We start from the raw sequence: 26,938 nt of genomic DNA on the forward strand, positions 1-26,938 counted from the left end.
CCTCAGCCCCTAGGGGTTGGACCAGGCTCATTTATATAAAATATGATTGTCCTTCCCCAATGATGTTTTACACCAAATATAGATGAAATCCATCCAAGGATGAAGGAGGAGTAGGATTTTAAAGCTAATATTAAGAAAATTTGCCCTTTTGGGGCCCCATCCCTCAGCCCCTAGGGGTCGGACCAGACTCATTTATATAAATTATGATTGTCCGTCCCCAATGATGTTTCACACCAAATATGCAAAGGATGAAGGAGGAGTAGGATTTTAAAACTAAAATTAAGAAAATTTGCCCTTTTGGGGCCCCATCCCTCAGCCCCTAGGGGTCGGACCAGACTCATTTATATGAAATATGATTGTCCGTCCCCAATGATGTTTCACACCAAATATGGAAGAAATCCATCTAAGGATGAAGGAGGAGTAGGATTTTAAAGCTAAAATTAAGAAAATTTGCCCTTTTGGGGCCCCACCCCTCAGCCCCTAGGGGTCGGACCAGGCTCATTTATATAAAATATGATTGTCTGTCCCCAATGATGTTTCACACCAAATATGGAAGAAATCCATCTAAGGATGAAGGAGGAGTAGGATTTTAAAGCTAAAATTAAGAAAATTTCCCCATTTGGGACCCCACCCCTCAGCCCCTAGGGGTCGGACCAGACTCATTTATATGAAATATGATTGTCCGTCCCCAATGATGTTTCACACCAAATATGGAAGAAATCCATCTAAGGATGAAGGAGGAGTAGGATTTTAAACTAAAATTAAGAAAATTTGCCCTTTTGGGGCCCCACCCCTCAGCCCCTAGGGGTCGGACCAGGCTCATTTATATAAAATATGATTGTCTGTCCCCAACGATGTTTCACACCAAATATGGAAGAAATCCATCTAAGGATGAAGGAGGAGTAGGATTTTAAAGCTAAAATTAAGAAAATTTCCCCATTTGGGACCCCACCCCTCAGCCCCTATGGGTCCGACCAGGCTCATTTATATAAAATATGATTGTCCTTCCCCAATGATGTTTCACACCAAATATAGATGAAATCTATTCAAGGATGAAGGAGGAGTAGGATTTTAAAGCTAAAATTAAGAAAATTTGCCCTTTTGGGGCCCTGCCCCTCTGCCCCTAGGGGTCGGACCTATCTCATTTATATAAAATATGATTGTCCTTCCCCAAGGATGTTTCATACCAAATATGGATGTAATTCACTCAAGGGTTTAGGAGGAGTAGGCTTTTGTATAAATAGTTTTACGCACGACGCACGGCGGACAGTGGACGGCGGACGGCGGACGGCGCACGACGACGGACAAAACACGATGACAATAGGTCATCCTGACCTTCGGTCAGATGAATAAAAAATATATATTAAATATCTGGAAGCAAGAGTTTTATGACTTTTTGCTTTCTTTTACAATGCTCTTATTCACAATTCTTTCTTTCTTAAATATATGACTGTAAAAGATAAAACTTATAATGCATTAACAAGAGAAAAATAACGTAATTACACAAGAGCAATTTTTAGAAATTAACAAGTCTTACTTTAAAAACGTCTGATTCGTGCTGATTTTCAAGGATAAGTGACGGTAAACACTTCTTCCCAAATCTGATATCTAGAAAAATAAATTTAAAGAAACATATCAAAACTTGATTAAGGTTTTGTTTAGTTGTTATGTACATTAAATGATTGTATCTTTATCAGATAATCTATTCTAAAATTTTTGATATTTTCTCTAAATTTTAAAATTAGTTTTTTTTCCATACTTAACAGCTAATCTGTATTTGATGATTAATTATTAAAACAATGTAATCATTTTCAGCTGTTAGTGTAGCTGCAATATTGTAGCTCAAAAAACTTTTAGACAGAAAATGGTGTCGTCTTTAGAGCTACAATTGGTGCCTATTACTGCTAATGGAGCAAAGTAATGATTATGCAAACCATTACAAAACGTTTCTTTGCATTTTATCATTATATACTTGTTTGATATCGCTTACCTACTAGGAAATAAAACTGAACCGCATAAAATACAAAATTCTCATCGAGGCATTATTTTTTTACATAATACACATGAAGGTCTTTCTGAAACAAATTTATACAGCAAGTCCACAAATTGTGAATTTGACGTCTTGTGAGCGGTACGGTAGATATCAAGAATGGTAGTTATGTTTGTTTTGGACAAAAATACAATGTAAATGCATGTATGCACATAAAATAATTGGAACCCTACAAAAAAGTATAGAAAACTGTGCCCAAGTGATTTTCGGAGGCAGTGCTCCACTACGACACATAGGGACCAATTCGTACCCGGCCGAAAGGTATAAGCTTATTAGGCCAAGTACGTATATTCTTTCTACTGTTAGTGCAGCTATATATCAACTCTAACTAGTTATTATTTACCTTTAAAGTTTCCAATACAGCCATTACAGTCGACCTTTTTACATCCCCAATAGGCATGACAGTATGATCTATAGCATAGTCTACCTGCAACAAATACATCCAAATCCATTAAAATATAATTATGAATATAAAAAGTCCCCATCGTAGCCCAGTTACTGCGCCACCAGTTCGCCAAATCCCCCAGAGAATAAGACCTGATCTACCCATGCCGCAGCAGGTACCCCACACCAGAAAGCACAATCATGTCTCCCAAACGATCTTAGAGATATAGCCCCAGAATCATAAAACAGTCTAAGACGAAGTTTTTGCTTAGCCAATAACAAATCACGTCCTTTTGTAATCTTCTGTGATAGGCTAAGTCTAAACTTAAAGATGCTCCATCGGCGACAGAGTATAGACGATATTCATCAATTTAACAATAGTTGATGTTTAATCGTGTATATATATGTCTAATTAACACAAAAATAATATGAAATAATTTATTTTGCTTTTGGTGCATGCACAATCAATACTTCATTCCATATAGGACATAATGCCACAGAATTTTTTCAGGATGCAATTAATTATTTCCAATATTTTTGTCTTGAAGTAAAATTAGAATCTTTATGTCTGTTTTATGATTTTTGGGCCTGGTATGACTTATTGAAGAGAGGATTCACGACCTCCCTCAACCAGAAAGCCAAAGGCCCATCAATACCTGATGACGTCATCAATTTTGACGCATAACAACGTTCCTGGGATAATGGCGCGATAAAAAAACTGGAAACCAAGTGGAATTTTATCATTTTTTTCTACTAAGTTTATTATTTTTTCTACTAAGGAATCAAATATGGGTCTGTGAAGTGGACAGGGAAGCCTTGGGTTGACCTGCCAAAATCAAGCCTCAGGTTTAAGATTCTATTTGTCTGATGAATAAATAGAAGAATACGAGGAAACAATTGTGGATTGAAAGAATGATGGGACGAAACCTACATTGCTGTGGAGGAACAGATGTGGGGTCAGCACTGTGTTCTGGCCTTCTATCTGGCATGGGTTGTAGACAACACTGACACATCACGTGGGTCTGGTTCACCACACATCTGTAATGTGGTGCTGTCGGCATCGTCTTCACATCAGGATCTGGTTGTTCTCCGCTCGGTCCAGGCTCTTGTGATCCGTCTGGGTTCGGCTGTTCACCACTGGGACCAGCTTCAGCTGCGATATGCAAGTAACAGTAGAACTTTGATGAGTTGAACTTCAATGAGTCAAATACCTCGATGTGTCAAACATATTGTTCAGTCAAGACTTTTTCTCTTATATTCTATAACTAGTTACCATACAAGTTGAACTTCAATGAGTCAAATACCTCGAAACAAATTGTCCAGTAAAGATTTTTTCTCTTATATTATATGACAAGTTATCACACCTTTTATGAGCCAAATTCTATATAGTAATAACATCAAATACACAAATTCACAAAGAATTGTTGGATAGAAATCTTAAATCAAAACATCAGAATATTTCACAACCACCAGTAAGGGAGATAACTCACCATCATCTCCAGTCGGAACTGTAGCCTCACTGTCAGTATTTCCAGTCCCACCACCTGCTCCTGTTGTATTTTGCCCAAGGATATTCATTGGTAAAACAAATAAAAGAGCAAAACAAATGAAGTTTGATGTTATGTGAATGAATGTCTGTGTATTTTGAGAGGCTGCAGTATATATTTGTTTTGAAATCTTGTAATAGTTAGACTATCTGTGTCATGTAAAATATTAACAATGTTTTCATTACAAACCTAATTTTAGTAAAAAATGATAAAGTTTTAAACACTTGACTCTCTTAAATGTAAAACTCCATTCATTATGACACAATTTTAAGATTAATATGATATTTGATTAACTACCAAAGTTTCCTATGGCGCCGAGGACTGTTGCAGTTGTACCAGTAGTGGTCTGTGTACTACAGGTATCCGACTCTTTGTAGTCAGGGCATTGTCTGCACACTGTCTTAGTTGGTCTGGAGAAAAGATTCAATCAGTGAAATATTCTGGTCAAAATCATATTAAGAAAAAACTGCAATTTTCAGATCAATTTAAGGTAAATTCGCAAGAGCTTATCTCTGCATATTGGTATCTTTAATAGACAATTCTTGCACATTTGTGCAAATTCAAACTTTAAGATACCTTTATTCAATTTTAAATCCAGAAACTTAATCTCCGCAAAAATATTTTGAAATGGAAATCGTGAAATTTTGTATCCATGAATGAAAGCACTGGTAACCCAAAATGTGTTTAATCTTGCCGAAACTTGTTAGAATAACGGCAGAATACTTAATTTTTAACAAGTTTCGGCAGGATTAACATATGTGCTTTTTTATTCAGTATTAACCCTTTATATTAAGACTTTTCCTCAGAATTCCAATTCGATCAATAAAATTAAGTATTTCTGCCGTAAAATTAAGTATTTTTCTGTCCGCCGTGGATCGTGACGGCTGACGGCCGAATAACAGAGGGTATCAGTCACAATTACCCAACTTCGTTACGTGCACGGCTATTTATTGCTACATTGTCGGAGGTTGGGAATCGACAAACTTTTCCGATGCGACGGTAAAATTAACAGATTCGGCGATAGAATTAAGAGTTTCTGCGTTTATATTCAGTGTTTCTGCGTTTATATTCAATGTTTCTGCGCTAATATTAACACATTTCGTCGCTTACATCGAGCGGGCGCGCCGAGCCGTGACGGCCGAGCACACGGCTTACACAGGTAAACTTTACCTTGTGAAACGAGACTTACAGTACGTACAGCTGCCAGCCGATTGTACCTGTAAAATAATTATGTTTACAATTCTCTTTTCTCCTTTAAAAATACATATATCCTCATTATCCTATTCTCCTATCTTTTGTTGTTTTCTTTCCCGCGTCTCGTCATTTGAGCTATGCATTTTGCACCTTTTTTCGGAAGAGTTCCGATACGAGCGGTAACAAATGAATTACTGTCTAGGTTATGTGTAAAATATGTGTTATATACACGGGGATTAACTATGACAAACAAATTATGTGTTTGATTATGTGCAATTACATGTATGTATATTCTTCTCACAAATTTGAATTGTTGACGATATTAAAATAAGATCGTTTTCCATAAAATAAATAAATATTTGTTATTTACAGACGTTTTGAAAGATATTTTGCTGTTGCCTTTAATTGTAAAATGCTGATTAAGTGTTATACATAATGATCTGCTTTTCAGGTTTGCTGAATTGATTTGATATACATTAAACGACCGATATCATATTCTGGTAATATTTGATGTACTTTGTGGCACGTAATTCCAGTATTTATTTATTTCTGCGTTTATATTCAATGTTTCTGCGTTTATATTCAATGTTTCTGCGCTAATATTAACACATTTCGTCGCTTACATCGAGCGGGCGCGCCGAGCCGTGACGGCCGAGCACACGGCTTACACGGGTAAACTTTACCTTGTGAAACGAGACTTACAGTACGTACAGCCGCCAGCCGATTGTACCTGAAAAACAATTATGTTTACAATTCTCTTTTCCCCTTTCAAAATACATATACCATAATTATCATATTCTCCTACATCGGACTTACGCCTAGACTGGTTCCCTTCCCTTAGTTCTCTACTCTCCGCTAGGCTGCGCTCCGCTCACTAGGGACCGGTAGCGGGTAACCATGATGATTTTTTTGATTGGTCAATCTACATATCCGGTTCGCTGGCATCACTTTGGGAAACCCCTTTACGCACGAAGCGACGGATCTTAACGTAAAGAATAAATAATTTATTTGAACGATATATAAACAAAAGTAAATAAGACCTTAAGTTTTGAAATCATTTCGTGCTAACAGAGTTTAGAGTGTTCATAGGAACGACGTTAATGACGTTATTTTCTCTTAACGGAAGTAGCCGTCTCCATGATGACATATCATGCGCAGAAATGATGCGCACTACTCTGGAGTTGGAATTCCCACTCAAGATGGCTACTCGCTACCGGTCCTCAGTGAAGCGTACGCAAGGGAGGTAACTGAGGCGGGAACCAGTCTACATGTATATTTTGTTGTTTTCTTTCCCGCGTCTCGTCATTTGAGCTATGCATTTTGCATCTTTTTTTCGGAAGAGTTCCGATATGAGCGGTAACAAATGTACACGGAGATTAACTATGACAAACAAACTATGTGTTTGATTATGTGCAATTACATGTATGTATATATTCTTCTCACAAATTTGAATTGTTGACGATATTAAAATAAGATCGTTTTCCATAAAATGAATAAATATTTGTTATTTACAGACGTTTTGCTGTTGCCTTTAATTGTAAAATGCTGATTAAGTGTTATACATAATGATCTGCTTTTCAGGTTTGCTGAATTGATTTGATATACATTAAACGACCGATATCATATTCTGGTAATTATTTGATGTACTTTGTTGCACGTAATGCCAGTATAGAGGCCAAACTTAACTGGTGAACTAATACGATAAAATTTAATTCATATTGTCAGAAACAATTATACATATATGTTTCTGATTAAATACATGTTTTGTTTTAAGAAGTATTCGTCAATTATTTATCATAAAATTATAAATAGTATACACGTGTCAATTTTCAGTTGTTTTTATTCATGCTAAAGATATATAATTCGTAATATATAAATGCGTATTTTCGAGTGTTCATGGGTCTTTTTGTGATATTTGGGTAGCCATGAAAATGGCTTTTTTTTTATAAAGGATTGGCTGATTATAAGATCAAGCCCTCATGTGTCTGATGGCCCGGTCAATGCTGTTGGAGAAAGCAACTTCCGCCGACGGTTTCAGGTGTGTACCATCTTTAGCTCGGATTGAGGTTGTCTTCAACAAGTCTCTGTCGTGTTGGCAAATGATGTCAGGGTGTTGTTTCTTCATCATTCTGTTGATAAGTGATGCGGCTTGTTGAATTTGCGATCGTGTCTCGGAAAAAGCTCGCCGAACATCACCACTTCTACACCCTGGGCGATAAACAGTTGATGGATTTCTTGAAGAAGTCCAATTGTACGGGCCGTTGACTGGTCAGCGATGTCATTTTCGCCTATCTGTACAAAGACGGAGTGATAGATGGAAAAATCTTCGGCTAGTACGATGTCTCTCAGCTGTCGAAGCTTCAAACCACCTCGTCCGAAGGCATGGAATGACCAATTGGGTAGTGGTATTTCTTCTTTTCTCCATCGGGCGATGAGGCGTCTGATAAAGCTGTGACCGAGGATGCAGGTCTTCTTAGTGTCGCTGGACAGGTATCGGTAGGTTGCTTCTTAAAAGGTATTCATGTTGTATGATACTATAAGGATTGTGTGAGGGAGTATTTATAGCCTTGGCCACTGATATTTTTGTCGGAATGACAAAGACTATAAAATCAAAACAAGATTCCGGCAATTAGGAAGTTTAATTGGTCATTAAAAGGATCACTCTTTCTCACAATTGTTTTTTTTTTTATTTGATATTACATAATTACATGTTTGACTTAAATAAACAATGGTGATATACTGTCTTTGCTAATTAGTCAGTGTTATGGTAAAGGTTTTTACTACTACCCTAATTACGAGGCCATGCCCAGGCCTATGTTATTACAACGAAGCGAACTTAGCTTGGTCATGTATGATTTCTTTTGTGTCGTCAAAGAGAGGTACTCTGGATACGACCATAAGGAGAGTAGTATAGGGAGCTGTATTCATCGATTGGTTAAATGATAAAACGTGTACATTTCTTCATATTCCAGTTTACACATAATGGTAGTGAGGTTTCAACGAATTTTTTAAAATCATTATTTCTTTGTCGATTAACTTATTGAATCTGAAACTTAACGACATACATTAATTTTTTATACGTTTCTGATTCAGTATGCATTTTTATACTCGTGACGTCGTTACACCTAAAAATATCTTTAAAAGGGTTTTTTCCTAATATTACTATCACTGGACAATATTAAAAACGTCTTTAAAAGCAACTGGTTAGCTGGGGATATTTGTTAGATCTATGTACAACTCGTTATAGGAAATGACATCGGGATATACCGGTGTCTGTATTAATCATCATATCTTATTTCTAAAAATGAGACACAAAAGTGAAAATAATATTGGTTTGAATAGATATCCTGATGAACCGTCATGGCAAGAATCGAATAAAGCACTAATAAGAAGGTCACATAATAACAGAATTTTCATACAATTTACAGTTTAAGAGCACACCTTTCGAAACCCAGTTATTGGGAGTTATCATAGCTGGCATGTTATTTATTACACCATAAAATACACATTTACATGGAATATTGTGTCAACACAAACCGACCAACGGCTAGCAATTTTTTCAAGGCTATATTTAGTGCGTGATGTAATCGATACACAACGTCACTATGATAAACATAAAATATCATATGAACGATCACTGTGCTATACATTTGTTAAAAATTATATACTCAAAATGCTAATCAACGAAAGACAGAGACTAGATTGTCAGTGAAGTTCGGGAAGACCCTTTTTAACCCAGTACACTTTAATGGGGGTTTACAAAGAATGAACTTTACAAAAAAAAAAAAAAACTTATTGCCAGTATATGTTCTTCTCTCTCTGTCAGGTGCATTATATTACCTGTACATTTACTTATATGTTGTCGCTATAGATACACCTCTCAGGTGTACTGTGTACCGCACACGTGTCATCCGACTAATTAACTCCACAGATAACGGACGCCGTGGACAAATTTAGCTATATTGCTTGGGGCCATCCTGACACCACGGGTAGGAGCTAGCTAGCGGTACCCTGCGGCGGGGTTACGAAGGGGATGCGTATGCATTTTGGGGAGCTCGAAGTGAGAAAAATGGCCGACGATAGTTGTATACACTTTTTCAATGCGATCATATGTGTATGATTTTTAACACCAGAAACACAGTCATACAGCTACCTAATAATTTAATGAGACCATAGTATATATAGTGTCATATGTAGTGTATGTCTAATTTCTGTGAGCACTTTTTCACACCGCGGTCGCTTATAATAAGATGATAATATTATACTAAGGATTTTTGTCTAAAATACATCCTTGATGATACCAAGGACGTATGTGAGGTGAATAAGTCACGCTGGGTTTTGGGCAAGTACGACGTAGGAGCTTTTGCGTTTGTGTACTGACCGTGACGTTGGGCGACGACTGATTTTCCGTTAATATCCGCCGGCGCAGCCTTTGATGTAGCTTGTGGGTGCGAGGGTTACCGTCTTACTTTCTGAAGCGTCATTTCATGAGTTGTTTTTTTTTTAAACAAAAATTTAAGACATATCTTCTAAATCTTCCGTCCTTAAAGCAAGTACTAAACGTTGTGAAATTTTATTAACTTTACATTGGTGTTTCGTTGGACTCGATTTCCCGGTTCGTCTAGCCAAGGATTTATAAGTGAGACTCACATACGTCCTTGGTCTAGCGTTACGCGTGGTGTTTAGTAGGGTAAAGAGACAGTTCTCACTTATAAATCCTTGATGATACTTTTGACGATGTTGGGATACAAAATGGGGGCGGTTTCAGTACCAATTATTTATGAATCGGCATATATAATACATTCCCTTGACTTTATATATATATAATCATTGACACACACGCCATATTGCAAGTCAGCACTTTTAGGAGATTCATGTAACAGTACATCCGGGTACTCGGTAATCTGTACACATTTACATTTTTATTATGATAAAATGGTGCGTTAGTCCGATAACTATTAGGCCTAAATCAAGTTCAAAAAGTGTTAATAAAATACGGAACACAATTACATATATACAAGGATTTATAAGCATTTATAATTCCGTGATATATTTAAAGGATTTGTGTAGTCAAAAATGATAATTTTTTAGTTTATGCTGGAAATGGCTTTATTAGAACCTCCGTGAAGTTGATTCCTAGTTCCCAGTTCCTTATTCCATTACTTTATTCGATTCCCTGATTACTTATTCGATTCACTGATTACTTATTCAATTTCTAGCTACTAATTACCATCAGAAATGGTTCAAAATGCATTATTATGCATCACAATAACCTAGTTGACCTTTTAATTGCTCATTAAGGGCCCATTACTTATTCGATTCCCTGATTACTTATTCGATTCCCTGATTACTTATTCAATTCCTAGCTACTAATTACCATCAGAAATGGTTCAAAATGCATTATTATGCATCACAATAATCTAGTTGACCTTTTAATTGCTCATTAAGGGCCCATTACTTATTCGATTCCCTGATTACTTATTCGATTCCCTGATTACTTATTCAATTCCTAGCTACTAATTACCATCAGAAATGGTTCAAAATGCATTATTATGCATCACAATAATCTAGTTGACCTTTTAATTGCTCATTAAGGGCCCATTACTTATTCGATTCCCTGATTACTTATTCGATTCCCTGATTACTTATTCAATTTCTAGCTACTAATTACCATCAGAAATGGTTCAAAATGCATTATTATGCATCACAATAATCTAGTTGACCTTTTAATTGCTCAATAAGGGCCCATTACTTATTCGATTCCCTGATTACTTATTCGATTCCCTGATTACTTATTCAATTTCTAGCTACTAATTACCATCAGAAATGGTTCAAAATGCATTATTATGCATCACAATAATCTAGTTGACCTTTTAATTGCTCATTAAGGGCCCATTACTTATTCGATTCCCTGATTACTTATTCGATTCCCTGATTACTTATTCAATTCCTAGCTACTAATTACCATCAGAAATGGTTCAAAATGCATTATTATGCATCACAATAATCTAGTTGACCTTTTAATTGCTCATTAAGGGCCCATTACTTATTCGATTCCCTGATTACTTATTCGATTCCCTGATTACTTATTCAATTCCTAGCTACTAATTACCATCAGAAATGGTTCAAAATGCATTATTATGCATCACAATAATCTAGTTGATCTTTTAATTGCTCATTAAGGGCCCATTACTTATTCGATTCCCTGATTACTTATTCGATTCCCTGATTACTTATTCAATTCCTAGCTACTAATTACCATCAGAAATGGTTCAAAATGCATTATTATGCATCACAATAATCTAGTTGACCTTTTAATTGCTCATTAAGGGCCCATTACTTATTCGATTCCCTGATTACTTATTCGATTCCCTGATTACTTATTCAATTCCTAGCTACTAATTACCATCAGAAATGGTTCAAAATGCATTATTATGCATCACAATAATCTAGTTGACCTTTTAATTGCTCATTAAGGGCCCATTACTTATTCGATTCCCTGATTACTTATTCGATTCCCTGATTACTTATTCAATTCCTAGCTACTAATTACCATCAGAAATGGTTCAAAATGCATTATTATGCATCACAATAATCTAGTTGACCTTTTAATTGCTCATTAAGGGCCCATTACTTATTCGATTCCCTATTACTTATTCGATTCCCTGATTACTTATTCAATTTCTAGCTACTCAAATTGTAGATCTAACGTATACGTATATATGCTGTATACATGTATAGTACTAGGCTTACCTTGCGTCACGGCTCGGCCGCGCGCCCGCTCGATGTAAGCGACGAAATGTGTTGATATAAACGCAGAAACATTGAATATAAACGGAGAAACATTGAATATAAACGCAGAAATAAATAAATACTGGAATTACATGCAACAAAGTACATCAAATATTACCAGAATATGATATCAGTCGTTTTATGTATATCAAATCAATTCAGCAAACCTGAAAAGCAGATCATTATGTATAACACTTAATCAGCATTTTACAATTAAAGGCAACAGCAAAATATCTTTCAAAAATTTTATTATAGTCTCCCAGACACATTTAAATGTGTTACGTGGATTATAAAAATACAAGTTACATTTTTAACTGCACGTGGCAGGATGGACAATATATATCATTACCAATTACTAAAATATGGACAATTAATTTGGAAATTAATACTTATACCGTACTACTATCATAGCTTTTATTCACATCTACAAAAATACCATCATTTTTCTAATGAATAGAGACACCTTCTTCAATAATTGGATATTACAAATACCTATAAGGCCACCCATTTTATGAAGACTGGGATTACTATAATAATGCTGTGGGATATATTTAATACGTATATTTTTTATTTCTTCGTGTTTACATACAAAAAGATAGTGAAATTCATCCCCGATATTTTCATTGCATAAATGGCATATTCTTTCACGTTTCTCAACATTACACCATCTTCCAGTCTCAATTGGAATTTTTAAATTTGATGTACGGAATTTAGTTATATATACATTTCCGATAATTTTATAAGATACTTTTCAAATCTAAATTTTTTTTTATATATTAGATAAGTTTGCCCTCTTGAGGAATTTTCCACATCTGAGAACCATTTTTGTGTGAACTGATCTTGAAGGCGCTGTTTCATAAAACTTTTATAAAAACTATTAATCATTTGTATTTCATTGAGGAAGATATTTGACTGACCAGATTCATCAAAAATATTTTTTAATGAAAGATCATGAAAAAAATGATGATCTTAATGAAAAAACTATCTTTAATATCGTCAACAATTCAAATTTGTGAGAAGAATATACATACATGTAATTGCACATAATCAAACACATAATTTGTTTGTCATAGTTAATCCCCGTGTATATACACATATTTTACACATAACCTAGACAGTTATTCATTTGTTACCGCTCGTATCGGAACTCTTCCGAAAAAAAGGTGCAAAATGCATAGCTCAAATGACGAGACGCGGGAAAGAAAACAACAAAAGATAGTAGAATAGGATAATGAGGATATATGTATTTTTAAAGGGGAAAAGAGAATTGTAAACATAATTATTTTACAGGTACAATCGGCTGTACGTACTGTAAGTCTCGTTTCACAAGGTAAAGTTTACCTGTGTAAGCCGTGTGCTCGGCCGTCACGGCTCGGGCGCGCCCCGCTCGATGTAAGCGACGAAATGTGTTAATATTAGCGCAGAAACATTGAATATAAACGCAGAAACACTGAATATAAACGCAGAAACTCTTAATTCTATCGCCGAATCTGTTAATTTCACCGTCGCATCGGAAAAGTTTGTCGATTCCCAACCTCCGACAATGTAGCAATAAATAGCCGTGCACGTAACGAAGTTGGGTATATTGTGACTGATACCCTCTGTTATTCGGCCGTCAGCCGTCACGATCCACGGCGGACAGAAAAATACTTAATTTTACGGCAGAAATACTTAATTTTATTGATCGAATTGGAATTCGGAGGAAAAGTCTTAATATAAAGGGTTAATACTGAATAAAAAAGCACATATGTTAATCCTGCCAAAACTTGTTAAAAATTAGTATTCTGCCGTTATTCTAACAAGTTTCGGCAAGATTAACACATTTTGGGTTACCAGTGAAGCTTACTATTATGATATTTGGATGTGATTTTTGCAAATTGATTTGTGAATTAATTTTATAACATTCGTCGCCATGTTATAAATTATATCATATAAGTTATAATTTGGTATAATATATTATCAAATTTCTAAACTTCTGATAATTAAATTACAATTCATCTCATAGTTCTGTGAAAGCTCTAATATGTTTGGTGTCATTCTTCACCCTCTCCATATTTAAGTATCCTATCTATCTGCTTGTTACGTAGAATATGGTGATAATTTTATTGCTATTTATCTGCCTTAAATCTATTTGTAGACAAATACCTGATAGTTCCGAAGAAAGGGGTGCCAAATCCATGAAGAGGGGCAGGAGCTGGGTTGTGCCTAGTACACAAAAATAATTATATAAATAAACAAGAGGCCCAGAGGGCCTGTATCGCTCACCTGGTTTGAAATGCCAAGTAATGTTCTGAATAAGGTTCATTGTTTCTTTTGTAAAGGAATTTTAATATTAACCTCTAAATCCCCTATTGGGCCCCCACCCCTCCTGCCCCCAGGGGGTCAGAGCCAAAATTTATACAAGTATTGTTCCCCTTCCCCCAAGGATGTTTATGGCCAAATTTGGTCACAATTCAAGCAAAACTCTAGGACAAGTAGCGATTTATAGGATTTACCTCTACTTCCCCTATTGGGCCCAATCCGTCCTGCCCCTGGGGGGTCAGAGCCAAAATTTATACAAGTTCTGTTCCCCTTCCAAAAAGGATGTTTGTGGCCAAATTTGGTTACAATCCATGCAGAACTCTTGGACAAGTATCAATTTATAGGATTTACCTATAATTCCCCTATTGGGCCCTGCCCCTCCTGCCCCCGGGGACCAGAGCCAAAATTTATATAAACTCAGTTCTTATTCTCCCAAGGATATTTCTGGCCAAATTTGGTTACATTCCATGCAGAACTCTATGACTAGTAGCGATTTAAAGGATTTACCTCTATTTCCCCTATTGGGCCCCACCCCTCCAGCCCCTGGGGGCCAGAGCCAAAATTTATACAAGTCCTGTTCCCCTTCCAAAAAAGTTGTTTGTGGCCAAATTTGGCTACAATCCATGTAGAACTCTATGACTAGTAGCGATTTAAAGGATTTACCTCTATTTCCCCTATTGGGCCCCGCAGCCCCGCCCCTCCTGCCCCGGGGGGTCAGAGTCAAAATTTATTCAAGTTCTGTTCCCCTTCCCCCAAGGATATTTCTGGCGAAATTTGGTTATATTCCATGCAGAACTCTATGACTAGTAGCGATTTAAAGGATTTACCTCTATTTCCCCTATTGGGCTCCACCTCTCCAGCCTCCCGGGAACAGAGCCAAAATTTATACAAGTCCTGTTCCCCTTCCAAAAAAGTTGTTTGTGGCCAAATTTGGCTACAATCCATGTAGAACTCTATGACAAGTAGCGATTTAAAGGATTTAGCTCTATTAACCCTATTGGGCCCCGCTCCTCCTGCCCCAGGAGGGTCAGAGCCAAAATTTATACAATTTCTGTTCCCCTTCCCCCAAGGATTTTGTGGCTAATTTTGGTTACAATCAATGCAACACTTTAGGACAAGAAGCGATTTAAAGGATTGACCTCTATTTCCCCTATTGGGCCCTGCCCCTCCTGCCCCCGGGGGGTCAGAGCCAAAATTTATACAAGTTCTGTTCCCCCTCCCCCAAGGATATTTGTGGCCAAATTTGGTTACAATCCATGCAGAACTCTAGGACAAGTAGCGATTTAAAGGATTTACCTCTATTTCCCCTATTAGGCCCCGCCCCTCCTGCCCCCGGGGGTCAGAGCCAAAATTTATACAAGTTCTGTTCCCTTCCCCCAACAATGTTTGTGGCCAAATTTGGTTACATTCCATGCAGAACTCTAGGACAAGTAGCGATTTATAGGATTTACCTCTATTTCCCCTATTGGGCCCCACATCTCCTGCCCCCGGGGGGTCAGAGCCAAAATTTATACAAGTTCTGTTCCCCTTCCCCCAAGGATGTTTGTGGCCAAATTTGGTTACAATCCATGCAGAACTCTATGACTAGTAGCGATTTAAAGGATTTACCTCTATTTCCCCTATTGGGCCCCGCCCCTCCTGCCCCCGGGGGGTCAGAGCCAAAATTTATACAAGTTCTGTTCCACTTCCAAAAAGGATGTTTGTGGCCAAATTTGGTTACAATTCATGTAGAACTCTATGACTAGTAGCGATTTAAAGGATTTACCTCTATTTCCCCTATTGGGCCCCGCCCCTCCTGCCCCCGGGGGACCAGAGCCAAAATTTATACAAGTTCTGTTCCCCTTCCCCCAAGGATGTTTGTGGCAAAAATTTGGTTACATTCCATTCAACACTCTATGACTTATAGCGATTTAAAGGATTTACCTCTATTTCCCCTATTGGGCCCCGCCCCTCCTGCCCCCGGGGGATCAGAGCCAAAATTTATACAAGTTCTGTTCCCCTTCCCCCAAGGATGTTTGTGGCTAATTTTGGTTACAATCCATGCAGAACTCTAGGACAAGTAGCGATTTAAAGAATTTACCTCTATTTCCCCTATTGGGCCCCGCCCCTCCTGCCCCCGGGGGGTCAGAGCCAAAATATATACAAGTTCTGTTCCCCCTCCCCCAAGGATGTTTGTGGCTAATTTTGGTTACAATCCATGCAGAACTCTAGGACAAGTAGCAATTTAAAGAATTAACCTCTATTTCCCCTTGTGGCCAAATTTGGTTACAATCCATGCAGAACTCTATGACTAGTAGCGATTTAAAGGAAATGTTGATGGACGGACGGGACGGACGGACGGACGGACGGACGGACGACGGACGGCGGACGCCGCGCCATGACATAAGCTCACCGGCCCTTTAGGCCAGGTAAGCTTAAAAATACTATATGTAAGAAAATGTGAATTCTCAATTGGTATCATAACTTGTACTCAATTTAAAAACTTTGTGGCAATAATTCTGAATGGGACCCATTTGCAGTTATCATTTACTATCTTCAGCCAATTTGGTACAACTGTCTTAAAAAGGAATTAAAATATATTCCCTATACAAATATATGGACAAAGTATAGCTCTTTATCATGGTTAAAACCCACAACTAGGCAGCACTTGTAGCATGTCCTCTGATTTCCGCACTCCTACATTTATCTATTGACACTCATGTATTTTGCTTATCTTTTCTGTATTTGCATATTACAGAGTTATCTTCCCTTGCAGGCAGGTATTGATTGTGACATCATGTGTTTTCGAGCGTAGCATCATACTTTTTTGGAAAAAACAATGTGAGTTGCACTCACAAAGAAATGACGTCACAATGGATACAAACCCGGAAGGGAGTTAACTCTGTAATATGCAAAGATGGAAGTCATACAATACATATTTATTTCCTTTACTCATATATACTAATTGGAAAAACACAACAGATATCCTACAGAAAACATACACTATACCCCTAATAAGGAGAACATGCATAAATATCCATTTTCAGGGGAGCTAATCCCTTTATAATGAGTAGTCTTTACTTACAATATATAATACAGCCGCAAGAAGCATTATGATGAGTTTTTGTGCAACATGTTTTAGTTCTATAGATACTTACGTGAAAAGAGGCGATGGACTGGGGGAACGCGAACGTGACGAATCACTATCTGAGCTGTCAAATATTGTCGGACGATTAGTATGTCCTGGGTATAACTGTAATTGTCAGAAATAAATTCGTAAAAACCTCTAAACCTTCTCACATTTTCGTACATGTGCTCACAATAATGTCAATGCAGATATGAAATGCTGTATTTACAGCTTAACAAATGCTGTATTTTACAGTTGTACCAAATGTATTTCCTAATTATGAATGTGTAACAGAAATCAGCCATCATCAACACATACATAACTGTACATTGTGTCTTGTTGTTAGACTTCAAAGTGTCTTGATGTGAACTTGCCAAAATATCAATACCACATTAGTTATTTTTTTTCTATGATATATAGCTATCTACACATCGGCGGAAACCCACGAGTCACTTCTCTAACTAGACAACCGATAAAGTGTTGACTTATGGGCTTCTGACGATGCTACATATGTATCTACATGCAGTGCCACAATACTATTTCATTACATCTTTCAAGAACAACAATTCATGTGCACTTCAGTCTAATGTTGTATTTGAATATAATAAGTATTTGATCATTTGAATAATAGGTAATACAAAATAACTGAAAAATGTCATAATACGAAAATGGACAATGCAACAAAACTAGACAATACAATTTTGTATACCATGTCTCTTGATATTTTATTCTTAGCATCTAACTCCTTTATATCTTCTTCATCTCTCTTTTTACCTGTAAAATTAAAACAGAACATCTCCATTTGCATTTGTTTTTATTATCCTTTACTAAATCTCAATAATGGCACATAAATTTTGTGCAACATATCAAACTGCAGGATTTCATGCATTTGTCATACGAGTACAAGTATATGTTCATGCAAGTTCTAAAAATCATTATAATGAAGGGGTAAGTTTTCATCTATTCAATAGATATATATACTGTACATGTGTCAAAATTAAGCAGACATGGGGTTTCTTGTTGGACAATAATTACTGCAATGGGCCAAATGTTTATATATGTATATATATAATATAGGTTTTTTTTTTTTTTTTTTTTTTTTGAACTTCTGACTCAGTAACCGGTTAACTGTTGCCAACCCTAATTTATTTGCCTAGAACAGACAAATATGACTCAGCAAGATAATTATGAAGAGTTATCAAGGATGTAGACCTACGTCCCTGCATGGAGAAAAAAGTAATGATCATCACTCTAAACAGACTTACCAGGGTTCTCCTTTAGATAAGCCTCTATCAGATTGTTGACGATGTGGTTCTTGTTGATTCTGTCCACCTTCATACGACACTTCATAGAAAACAAAATCATCAATATGACACCAATCAGATACTAACAAATTTGTCAAATAAGAGGCAAAGACGGCCTGTATTGCTCACCTGAATATTGCAGTTATTTTTGAAAAATGGTCTTAATTTTTATTAGGGCTGTAATAGTACCCGGGTAACCCATTACGGGTTGGGTTTTAGTCATACCCGAGATGGAAAAAGTGAACCCAAATTTTTTTATTTTAGCAACAACTACCGACTGACAAGTACACATAAATTATTTTACAAAGTACCTTTTTCTAGACACACCTTTCTATAGTGTAACAGTGTTTCAGTGATTTATTGTTGCCATGTTTCACATGCTGTTAACATTTACTCTTGCCTGATTGTCGATTGCAAGAATCCACAAAGTAAGTTTGGCTTACATCAATGTACAGTAAATACTTACTTACGAGAAACATTGAATGGACAACAGAAAAATATTAATTTGAAATGTAGATATTGTAAGTAATAATATATGTGTATACAAAAATTTAACACTTTGTGTAAACCATAATTCATTTCCTTTGATATTTTGTGTAAGAAGAAGAATGGTGTTATTTGTTGATCTTACTATCAATGTTTAATGTTCTGATACTTTACTCTTATAAGCTACATGTACAGATAATCGAGTATGGATCAGGTTACAACAGATGGGTATCTGGGGTGAACATTTTGTACCTGTTACAGCTCTTATATTTATAGAGAAGAAGGGTTTCAAAGCATTTATCTCTCTCTGTTAATGAATACTACTCTAGTAGCTAGTCTGAGATCAGAGTGACCTTCATGCCTGTTGACCGCTGTGAATCTCAATTCTAAAAATAAAACATGAAAATAAATATAGAAGTATATCCACCCACACTGCATTCCTGAATAACTGTAGAGGTACGATTATGTGTGAACATAAACAAGCAATGAAATTGACATTCTGCCTGGAAGATATTTGATAACAGTAATACTTACCGTGGGGCATTCGTTTGACCTGTCCATCCAATCTGAGTAGCATCCGGCACAGAATGAGTGCATGCAGGGCTGTAGGCTGTTAATCAAACATGTTATGTATTAAATATACAAAAATGTAAATGCAATGGCTGGTTTTAACCTTCAATTTATCAATTTAGATTAAAATTGATATTGAAAGTTCATTCAATTCCTGTAATATTTGAACTTTCGTTTGTTATCAACATATCTTTTTTTATATTTAGTCCAAAATACTGAATTTTTAAAACGTTTCTGTCTCATGAATTGATTTTCTTTATAACTGGTGACAGCAAAATGAGGTTATATCTAAAAGAATTTAGAATTTACAATCATTTAAGGTATTTTTGGCTAAATGGTGTATAAACTGTGAAAATTGCTGAAACAGAGAGGGGGTTGGGGTTATTTTGCTTTCTTTGTAGAGAAAAAACAATAGCTTATGTCCATAACTGCCTAACATTGACAGAGAAAGAAAACTCATTCATTAAGGGGAGACACAATCATCTAACACATAAATTCCTCTATAAATATATAATTATTTATAAAGGAGGGAAAAGAACCAAAGAACTTGGTAAATTGTCTCTCTACCGGAATAAACCAGCCAGCATAATTATTCTCTGGGGTGAAATTACCATAGAGATAAAAATAAGCTTGAAATTCTTTCCTATCAGAATAAATGAGCTAGGCAATTCTTTCTGTGAAAAAGTTTTCAGAGGGAGAAAGAAATAGCCTCGTCACTTGAAAGCTAGTGCTGTTCCCATTGGTTATTAATACATGTAATAAGTTATTACTGCAGGTGTCCTAGGTTTGGTTATAACCGGAACAAATACATTAAACCCCATCAATCAATCAATCAAAAGCTATTACAATGTATTATGTGTTACACAGACCTGATACAGTCGTGTAGAAGTTCCTGACATATTGTACAGATGAGGGCTTCCTCTATTTCGTCAGGGCCATCCGAACAGGCACCAGACCCAGCGGCAGATTTACTGGTGCTTTCCTTTCCTTTGTCTGCTGAAGATGTCTCTTTCTGATCACTTTTATCCTCGAGAGTTGTCTTCTCCTGGCTTCCTTTAGTTTCTGATTCCTCTTTCCCCTTAAGAGTTTTCTCCTCTTGAATATCTTTTTTTACTCGCTTAGCTGGTGGTTCATTGGTAGACATTTCTGCTTCCCCCTATCATTGGAAAAAAACAACTAAAGTCATTTTCACATATGTAGTGTTTTACTTAATACTTGAGGACAACTCAATTTCCACTTTTCTAACAGAAATTTTCTTAGACAATCATCTAGCTGATAGATTGAAGAGCTTTGTTCTAAAAGCAGAGGCTACAATTCGATTAATTGGACATTATATTTTAGATTTGTAGAAGAGGGTAAATTGAGTGTCATTTAGGTCTTAGCATCACCGACACTCATCCATATAACATATATGTATACGTACAGACCTGTACAAACATCTATCAGCAATGAAGGTAAATGAAAGAAAAGTATGGAATAAGTCATAAATGCTATAAATATTTCTGTTTTTGTTTTCTCGCACAGACCCTGACTCTAATGTGTTACTTAGAAATTCTTCTATAATGGACCCGCAATAATCTGGACACTGATAGTCCAGAAAATACACAATCCTGACAGAAATGTCAGGGAATGGATTTCTGTAATTTTATTTAAAATGATTAGTCCGGAAATTCAGATTCCGAATCAGGAACTCCATTTTGGGAACGGAATGATATTTTCATTAATAAATTTCCGCAACAATTGGGACAACTTTCTGTCGCCACTTGCCGAGAAAATCCAAGGCCAGCTACAGTCATGTGTAAAATACACACTACCACTTGACACTGTATGTGTTGTGATAACAATGGCTGCCAGGTCATAACCATGGGCGTTTACCTGAACACCTTTGTCACGGGTACATGCAGTCATGTAACGGTTCATCTGTTTTCTATAGGAGATCAAACTTCAGTGTGGTAATTGAGGTACACAATATATTTTTAACCATTCAGTTTGAGCTTGGGTACGTATGCCGTAGATACATTACTGGTTTCACATGCAGAATATATTGCTCTGCATTTCATGTACAATAAAGTGAGATAATACTCAAAAAATTAATAATACTTTTTAAGTATTTTAGATGTATGTGAATCTATTCGAATTTATCGTCTATGGTATATGATGTAAAGGCTACTGCACATCCCATATACACGTGTGTGACATTGTGCACGAAGTTATACGTGAATGTGCACGTGACTGTTATACACGTCTGTAAGTCAGAAAGCAAAGATTTGTGGAAATGGTGAATATAAACACACAATAAACAAAAAAACAATTATATTAGCCCATAAAAAAGGTTCACAACTATTTACTATCATAGTTTTCCTCTGCCAAGGATGTAGACATACATGTAGATCCTTGGTTAGACATTTTGAAACATAATTTGCCATACGACAAATCAAGAGTGGGGTACCTAGCTATATGCATACACCATACACAATTAACAATGGCTTTCAGTTTCTTCATTTAAAATAAAAATACATTAATTTCATATTCCTAACGTTAAAATATGAAAAAAAAAAAAACACCTATAAAACTTAATAAATGAAGTATTTATTATACATGTAGTACTATACCTATATATTACATAAAAGCCTATCATCGATAACAAGGTCAAGGGCAGTAACTCATGTATGACAATGTAATTGACGAAGAACACTGAATTCAGCACTCAAGAAAATTTGTAATCCGGACAGTTTAGGCTGGGAACGAAGGTGTCCAGATTATCGAGGGTCCACTAAACTAAGTTAGAATTTTCCTTACAGAAGGTCTCTTCTTACTCTGCTCATCATCATCTTCATCTGCTATGTTAACACAATCATCTGTAAAAAGGACAGACAAAGTTGGTTAGGTTTTACATCATCAGCCAGGGTCACGTAAGGACATGCCAGGTTTTCAGGTGGAGGAAAACTGGAGTACCAAGAGAAAAACAACTGACGAGCAGTCAGTACCTGGCAACTGCCCCATCTGAGAAATTTGAACTTGCATTTCAGAAGTGGAGGGCTTGCAGTTATATGTCGGCACATTTTAACTACTTGGCCACCACAGCCCCAAGGACAGACAAAGCAAGTATCTAAATAAGCAGACATCTACACTGACAATACTATAAGTTTTGTATGTACCATATACCATCAATAACAGTTTCTGATTAGTTGATATCAGTTTATTCAAAATTAGTAACACATGTACTAACTTGTACATATATGGTCCTTGGAAGAAACTGTGATAGTAATTCAAAGAGTCATCGCCCCTTATTTTTCAAAACAAACGGAAGTCAAAAACAGACCAAATCATGAATAAAATTAAAAACATAAAAAAGATAATGAAGTTTTGATTTCAGTTGATGCTTTTTGTTTCATTGGAGAAATCATGGCTAGGAGTTCTCATTTAAAACTAACCGTAAATATATTTTCTGTATTTGAATATTACAGAGTTATCTGCCCTTGCAGGTAGGATTTGATTGTGTCAACATTTGTTGGTGAGTATAACATCATACATTTCAGAGAAAATGACATGAGTTTCACTGATAAAATCACCATACATACATGCCATATTTTTCTAGGGGTGGAGAGGGAGATTGATAACCATTTAGAGGGATTTTGGTCTCAAAAGAGGGAGGTATACGCGCGACATATATGAATAAATTAAATATCTGCTTTTTTATGATGAAATTCTGAATTCATATTGAATTTAACTGAAATAAAGGAATGTGTGGTTTTGCAAAAGTAGTCACATCCCTATATACACCCAGTTCTGGAGCAGTTTTATTGTTCGAAATATTAGACTTGGCTTTTTAATAATCTTTCACAATAACGGATAATTAACTTAGATTAAGTTCTAAATTTACAAGCACTAAATTAAAAAAAAAAACAGAATCGTTACAGTAATATTCAAAATGTAATTTAATCTGAGAGAGAAAAAAAGTAAATTTCTTTTTAATTTTATTTATTTAGATTCAGTTACTACTGATAATTTTTTATTATTAATATATTTTTTTCTAAAAATAAATTCACACAGGAATTCTAAGAAAATAATACTTTTTCCATTTTTAAAAACGTGGTTATTAGGAAATCCGGAAATTCTATAAAATCCGGATCATCTATTACAATTACCCAAAATGGCGGCCATTACGATTGCAAAGTTTGTGACATCCATCAAATACAGATAGGCCTATTTAACATTAAAAACGTAAGTAAATCATTCACAGTTGTAAGCAGTATTTGTTTTGTTGTAATGCTCACTAGCTGTAGTCATAAAATTTATTGAAAGGCCAGCTGATTGTTTTCTAGGCGGCCGATCGGCTGCTTGACTTCAGTTTACGTAATACACAGACGTGAGTGAAAGTGACACCACAAGCCAAGGTGGAAATAGCCCAAGGCTGCTAATTAGGGCCACTTGGGTGTTGGTCAGGGGGTCAGGGAGTTGTTACTCTCGTGCTAAAATTAACCTAGCATGTACACAAATGTGGCAACGAAAATAAAACGGAGGGGTTTATAGAAATCGGGAATTTAGACTCTCCTGCCGGGAGACAATAAAAGGCTTTAAAATACGGGAGGTTTTGTCTCACGCCGGGAGGTATGGCATGTATGATAAAATCATGACGTCACAATGGCATACCTATCCACATGGGAGGTAACTCTTTAATATACAAAGACGGAATATTACAAGCTGACCTAGAAGTGTTGCATCCATTTCGTATCCAGAACTGTAATCCTGTGTGGTGTCCATCTCCTTTTGTAGCTCCTCCAGGTTCTGGTACATGTATCCAACATCTGGCAGGAAAAACACAGTTTAGATATATATACCTTGGTGCATGTCATGTATTTAACTTTATCTGGTATTTTCAACAAGGGATGGTTATAATTGCATTGTGTGTTTTTTTTTAAAGTATAACATCCTATTCCTGACAAGTCTATTGGTGAATAAAAGTGATAGTATCTGGAGAAAAAATATTGACCAACGGTCAGTACCTGTAGCAATTGCCCTTCAAGAGAATGGTTACTAAATGTAATACCAGAAAGTATACATGTAGCAAATATGGTAATCTAAATTTCACTTCATCTGTCTTATAAATGAATTACATGTATATCAAATGGCAAATCTAAAAGTTGAAAATGAAGCATAGGCTTAAAAACTTACTAAAATCATCTTCATCCCTCTTATAAACAACAAAGAATTCATCTCCATGATTTAGCTCTCTCTTCTGTCAACAAAAACAAAACTTATGGTAGTAAATAGGATTTAATAGGTACATCTTATTATTGCATATCAATGCATATACCATTGCTTTGAATTGAGGTTGCTCAACCATTACTTATAACTGCATTTTGCCTTATTTAATTACTTTAATCAAACATAAAATTAAAAAAAAAATCAAATATTAAATCATAGTTTAAAAATTGTTAAAACTTTTCATCAGTTAGTAATGACCCAAATGATTCGTTTTAAATGACATTAAAAATTAACAAAAAGAACATGCAATGATTTAAAACTAAATTTTCTGACTATGATTCTTTTCATTTTTTTTACAGTATCTAAACGTTTTAAGTTTTTACTTCCATTTATTTGTTATGACCTATATCGCACTTACATTTCCTTTTGTTATTTTGACAGTCACATTCAGCAGGGTGCCATTTGTACTAAAAAAATGCATTTATACAATTTGTATTTGTTAAAGTCACATTCGTGAAAATTCTCAGTCTTAACTAAATTTAAACCACAAGTTTAAAAATCTTACAAGACACACTTAAATATATTGCATTGTACTTAAATACATGTATGTAACTGTATATTATATTTCCTGAAAAATGTAACAATAATTACATCGTATACACATGTATTTTTCATTCGTTTATTTTAAATCAATTCGTTTTTAATATATAACTAATGGAGTTCTAATCTATAGCTATACAGATATATACATTATGACAATAACTAACCTACATGTAAAAAAGAAGCACATAAATATAAATATGATAATATGTAGCAACTGTACGTATATTATATTTCTTGAAAAATGTAACAATACTTATATGCCTACACATGTATTTTTCATTGATTTAAATGTAACTCGTTTATTTGAAACCAATTTGTTACAATTTCATGATATAATTCGAGATGATTTAAAATAAGTACATCCTATTTTCTAGTTTCATTTTACCATAGTTTTATATACCTTGTATCGCATAACCACACTTTTCCTTCAGCATCTTTTTCTATGTGACAGTGTCTCCCGGATACAAGTTTGTTGTTTGACAAGGATATATCACAATCTGAAATAAAACATTTCCAAATCTTTGTTAGATAAAGAGTACATTATGCGTATAGGTATATATAATTTAAAGAATGTGGTCGAGTTAACTTATGTCGAAATGAGGCCGCTTACGTTTTGCACGATCAGCAAGATTCTCACCTCTGGCTCGTCCGATTGTAAACTTGTCTTCTACTAACGGGTATGGCGAACTGTCAACATCTGTGACACTGACAAGCTGCCCCCACGACCCCTCCACTGCATCCTCCATACTTTAAACAAGTTTTACTCCAAAGACCCCTAGTTTTCAGATTCAATCAGTCAAGTTTGTTGATATGTTGAAAACCGGAAGTGCTATACATTTTACGTTACCTGCGCGTCAAAACTATAGTTACAACAGATCATCAACCGAACCAATAATGTAAAATGTACATGTAGAAAAATGAATATACATATACATTGTAGCTACTTAACCTTGTATTCACATTCATATAAAATTCAATTAAGCGAAAATTTATCCATTTAAAGGCCCACTACCTTTCCGGAGCAAAATTAGCCCGAGATATTCTGGCCCTTACACCAGACTTGGACATTTATGACAGATAGATGTCTGGTTTAGGGCCAGAGCGCAGTAGTACTCGAAAACCTGGAATAAGCCGACACCGTTTGGTATCGGGCCAGGTACTCTCCGATTCAGACTGACCACCGAGAAGCACCACTAACCTTAGTCTATACAACAAATGAATATCATATCTACCCAAATATCGTAATCCGTCGAGATTAAAGATGATTTGCATACTACGAGAAAATGACGACGACGACGAGGGAAATTTAAAGTTGCGGAAAAGAAACCACTGTGTTGACATAATAGAACGTGCATGCGTGATGAAATGGATGGCTATGAGTAGATAAATTATT

General features: G+C 35.8%; 1 protein-coding gene across 1 annotated transcript in view; it reads right to left on the reverse strand.

Annotated features, from left to right (window-relative positions):
• LOC138331744 (E3 ubiquitin-protein ligase CHFR-like) overlaps positions 1-26,446 on the reverse strand; it is a 40,341-nt gene extending 13,895 nt beyond the window's left edge. Inside the window, exons 1-17 of the mRNA XM_069279505.1 lie at positions 26,183-26,446; positions 25,946-26,042; positions 25,361-25,409; positions 24,910-24,973; positions 24,444-24,542; positions 22,534-22,592; positions 20,604-20,890; positions 19,699-19,774; positions 18,640-18,718; positions 18,084-18,148; positions 17,406-17,500; positions 14,113-14,172; positions 4,279-4,391; positions 3,925-4,014; positions 3,362-3,587; positions 2,394-2,473; positions 1,538-1,608 (exon numbers count right to left, since the gene is read on the reverse strand). Coding sequence (XP_069135606.1) covers positions 1,538-1,608; positions 2,394-2,473; positions 3,362-3,587; positions 3,925-4,014; positions 4,279-4,391; positions 14,113-14,172; positions 17,406-17,500; positions 18,084-18,148; positions 18,640-18,718; positions 19,699-19,774; positions 20,604-20,890; positions 22,534-22,592; positions 24,444-24,542; positions 24,910-24,973; positions 25,361-25,409; positions 25,946-26,042; positions 26,183-26,291 — 1,719 coding nt within the window. The 5' untranslated portion in view covers positions 26,292-26,446. The remainder of the gene's footprint in view (positions 1-1,537; positions 1,609-2,393; positions 2,474-3,361; positions 3,588-3,924; positions 4,015-4,278; positions 4,392-14,112; positions 14,173-17,405; positions 17,501-18,083; positions 18,149-18,639; positions 18,719-19,698; positions 19,775-20,603; positions 20,891-22,533; positions 22,593-24,443; positions 24,543-24,909; positions 24,974-25,360; positions 25,410-25,945; positions 26,043-26,182) is intronic.
• Positions 26,447-26,938: the final 492 nt, after the last annotated feature.

This window comes from Argopecten irradians, chromosome 9 (assembly GCF_041381155.1).
Source record: "Argopecten irradians isolate NY chromosome 9, Ai_NY, whole genome shotgun sequence".
Classification (NCBI taxonomy): domain Eukaryota; kingdom Metazoa; phylum Mollusca; class Bivalvia; order Pectinida; family Pectinidae; genus Argopecten; species Argopecten irradians.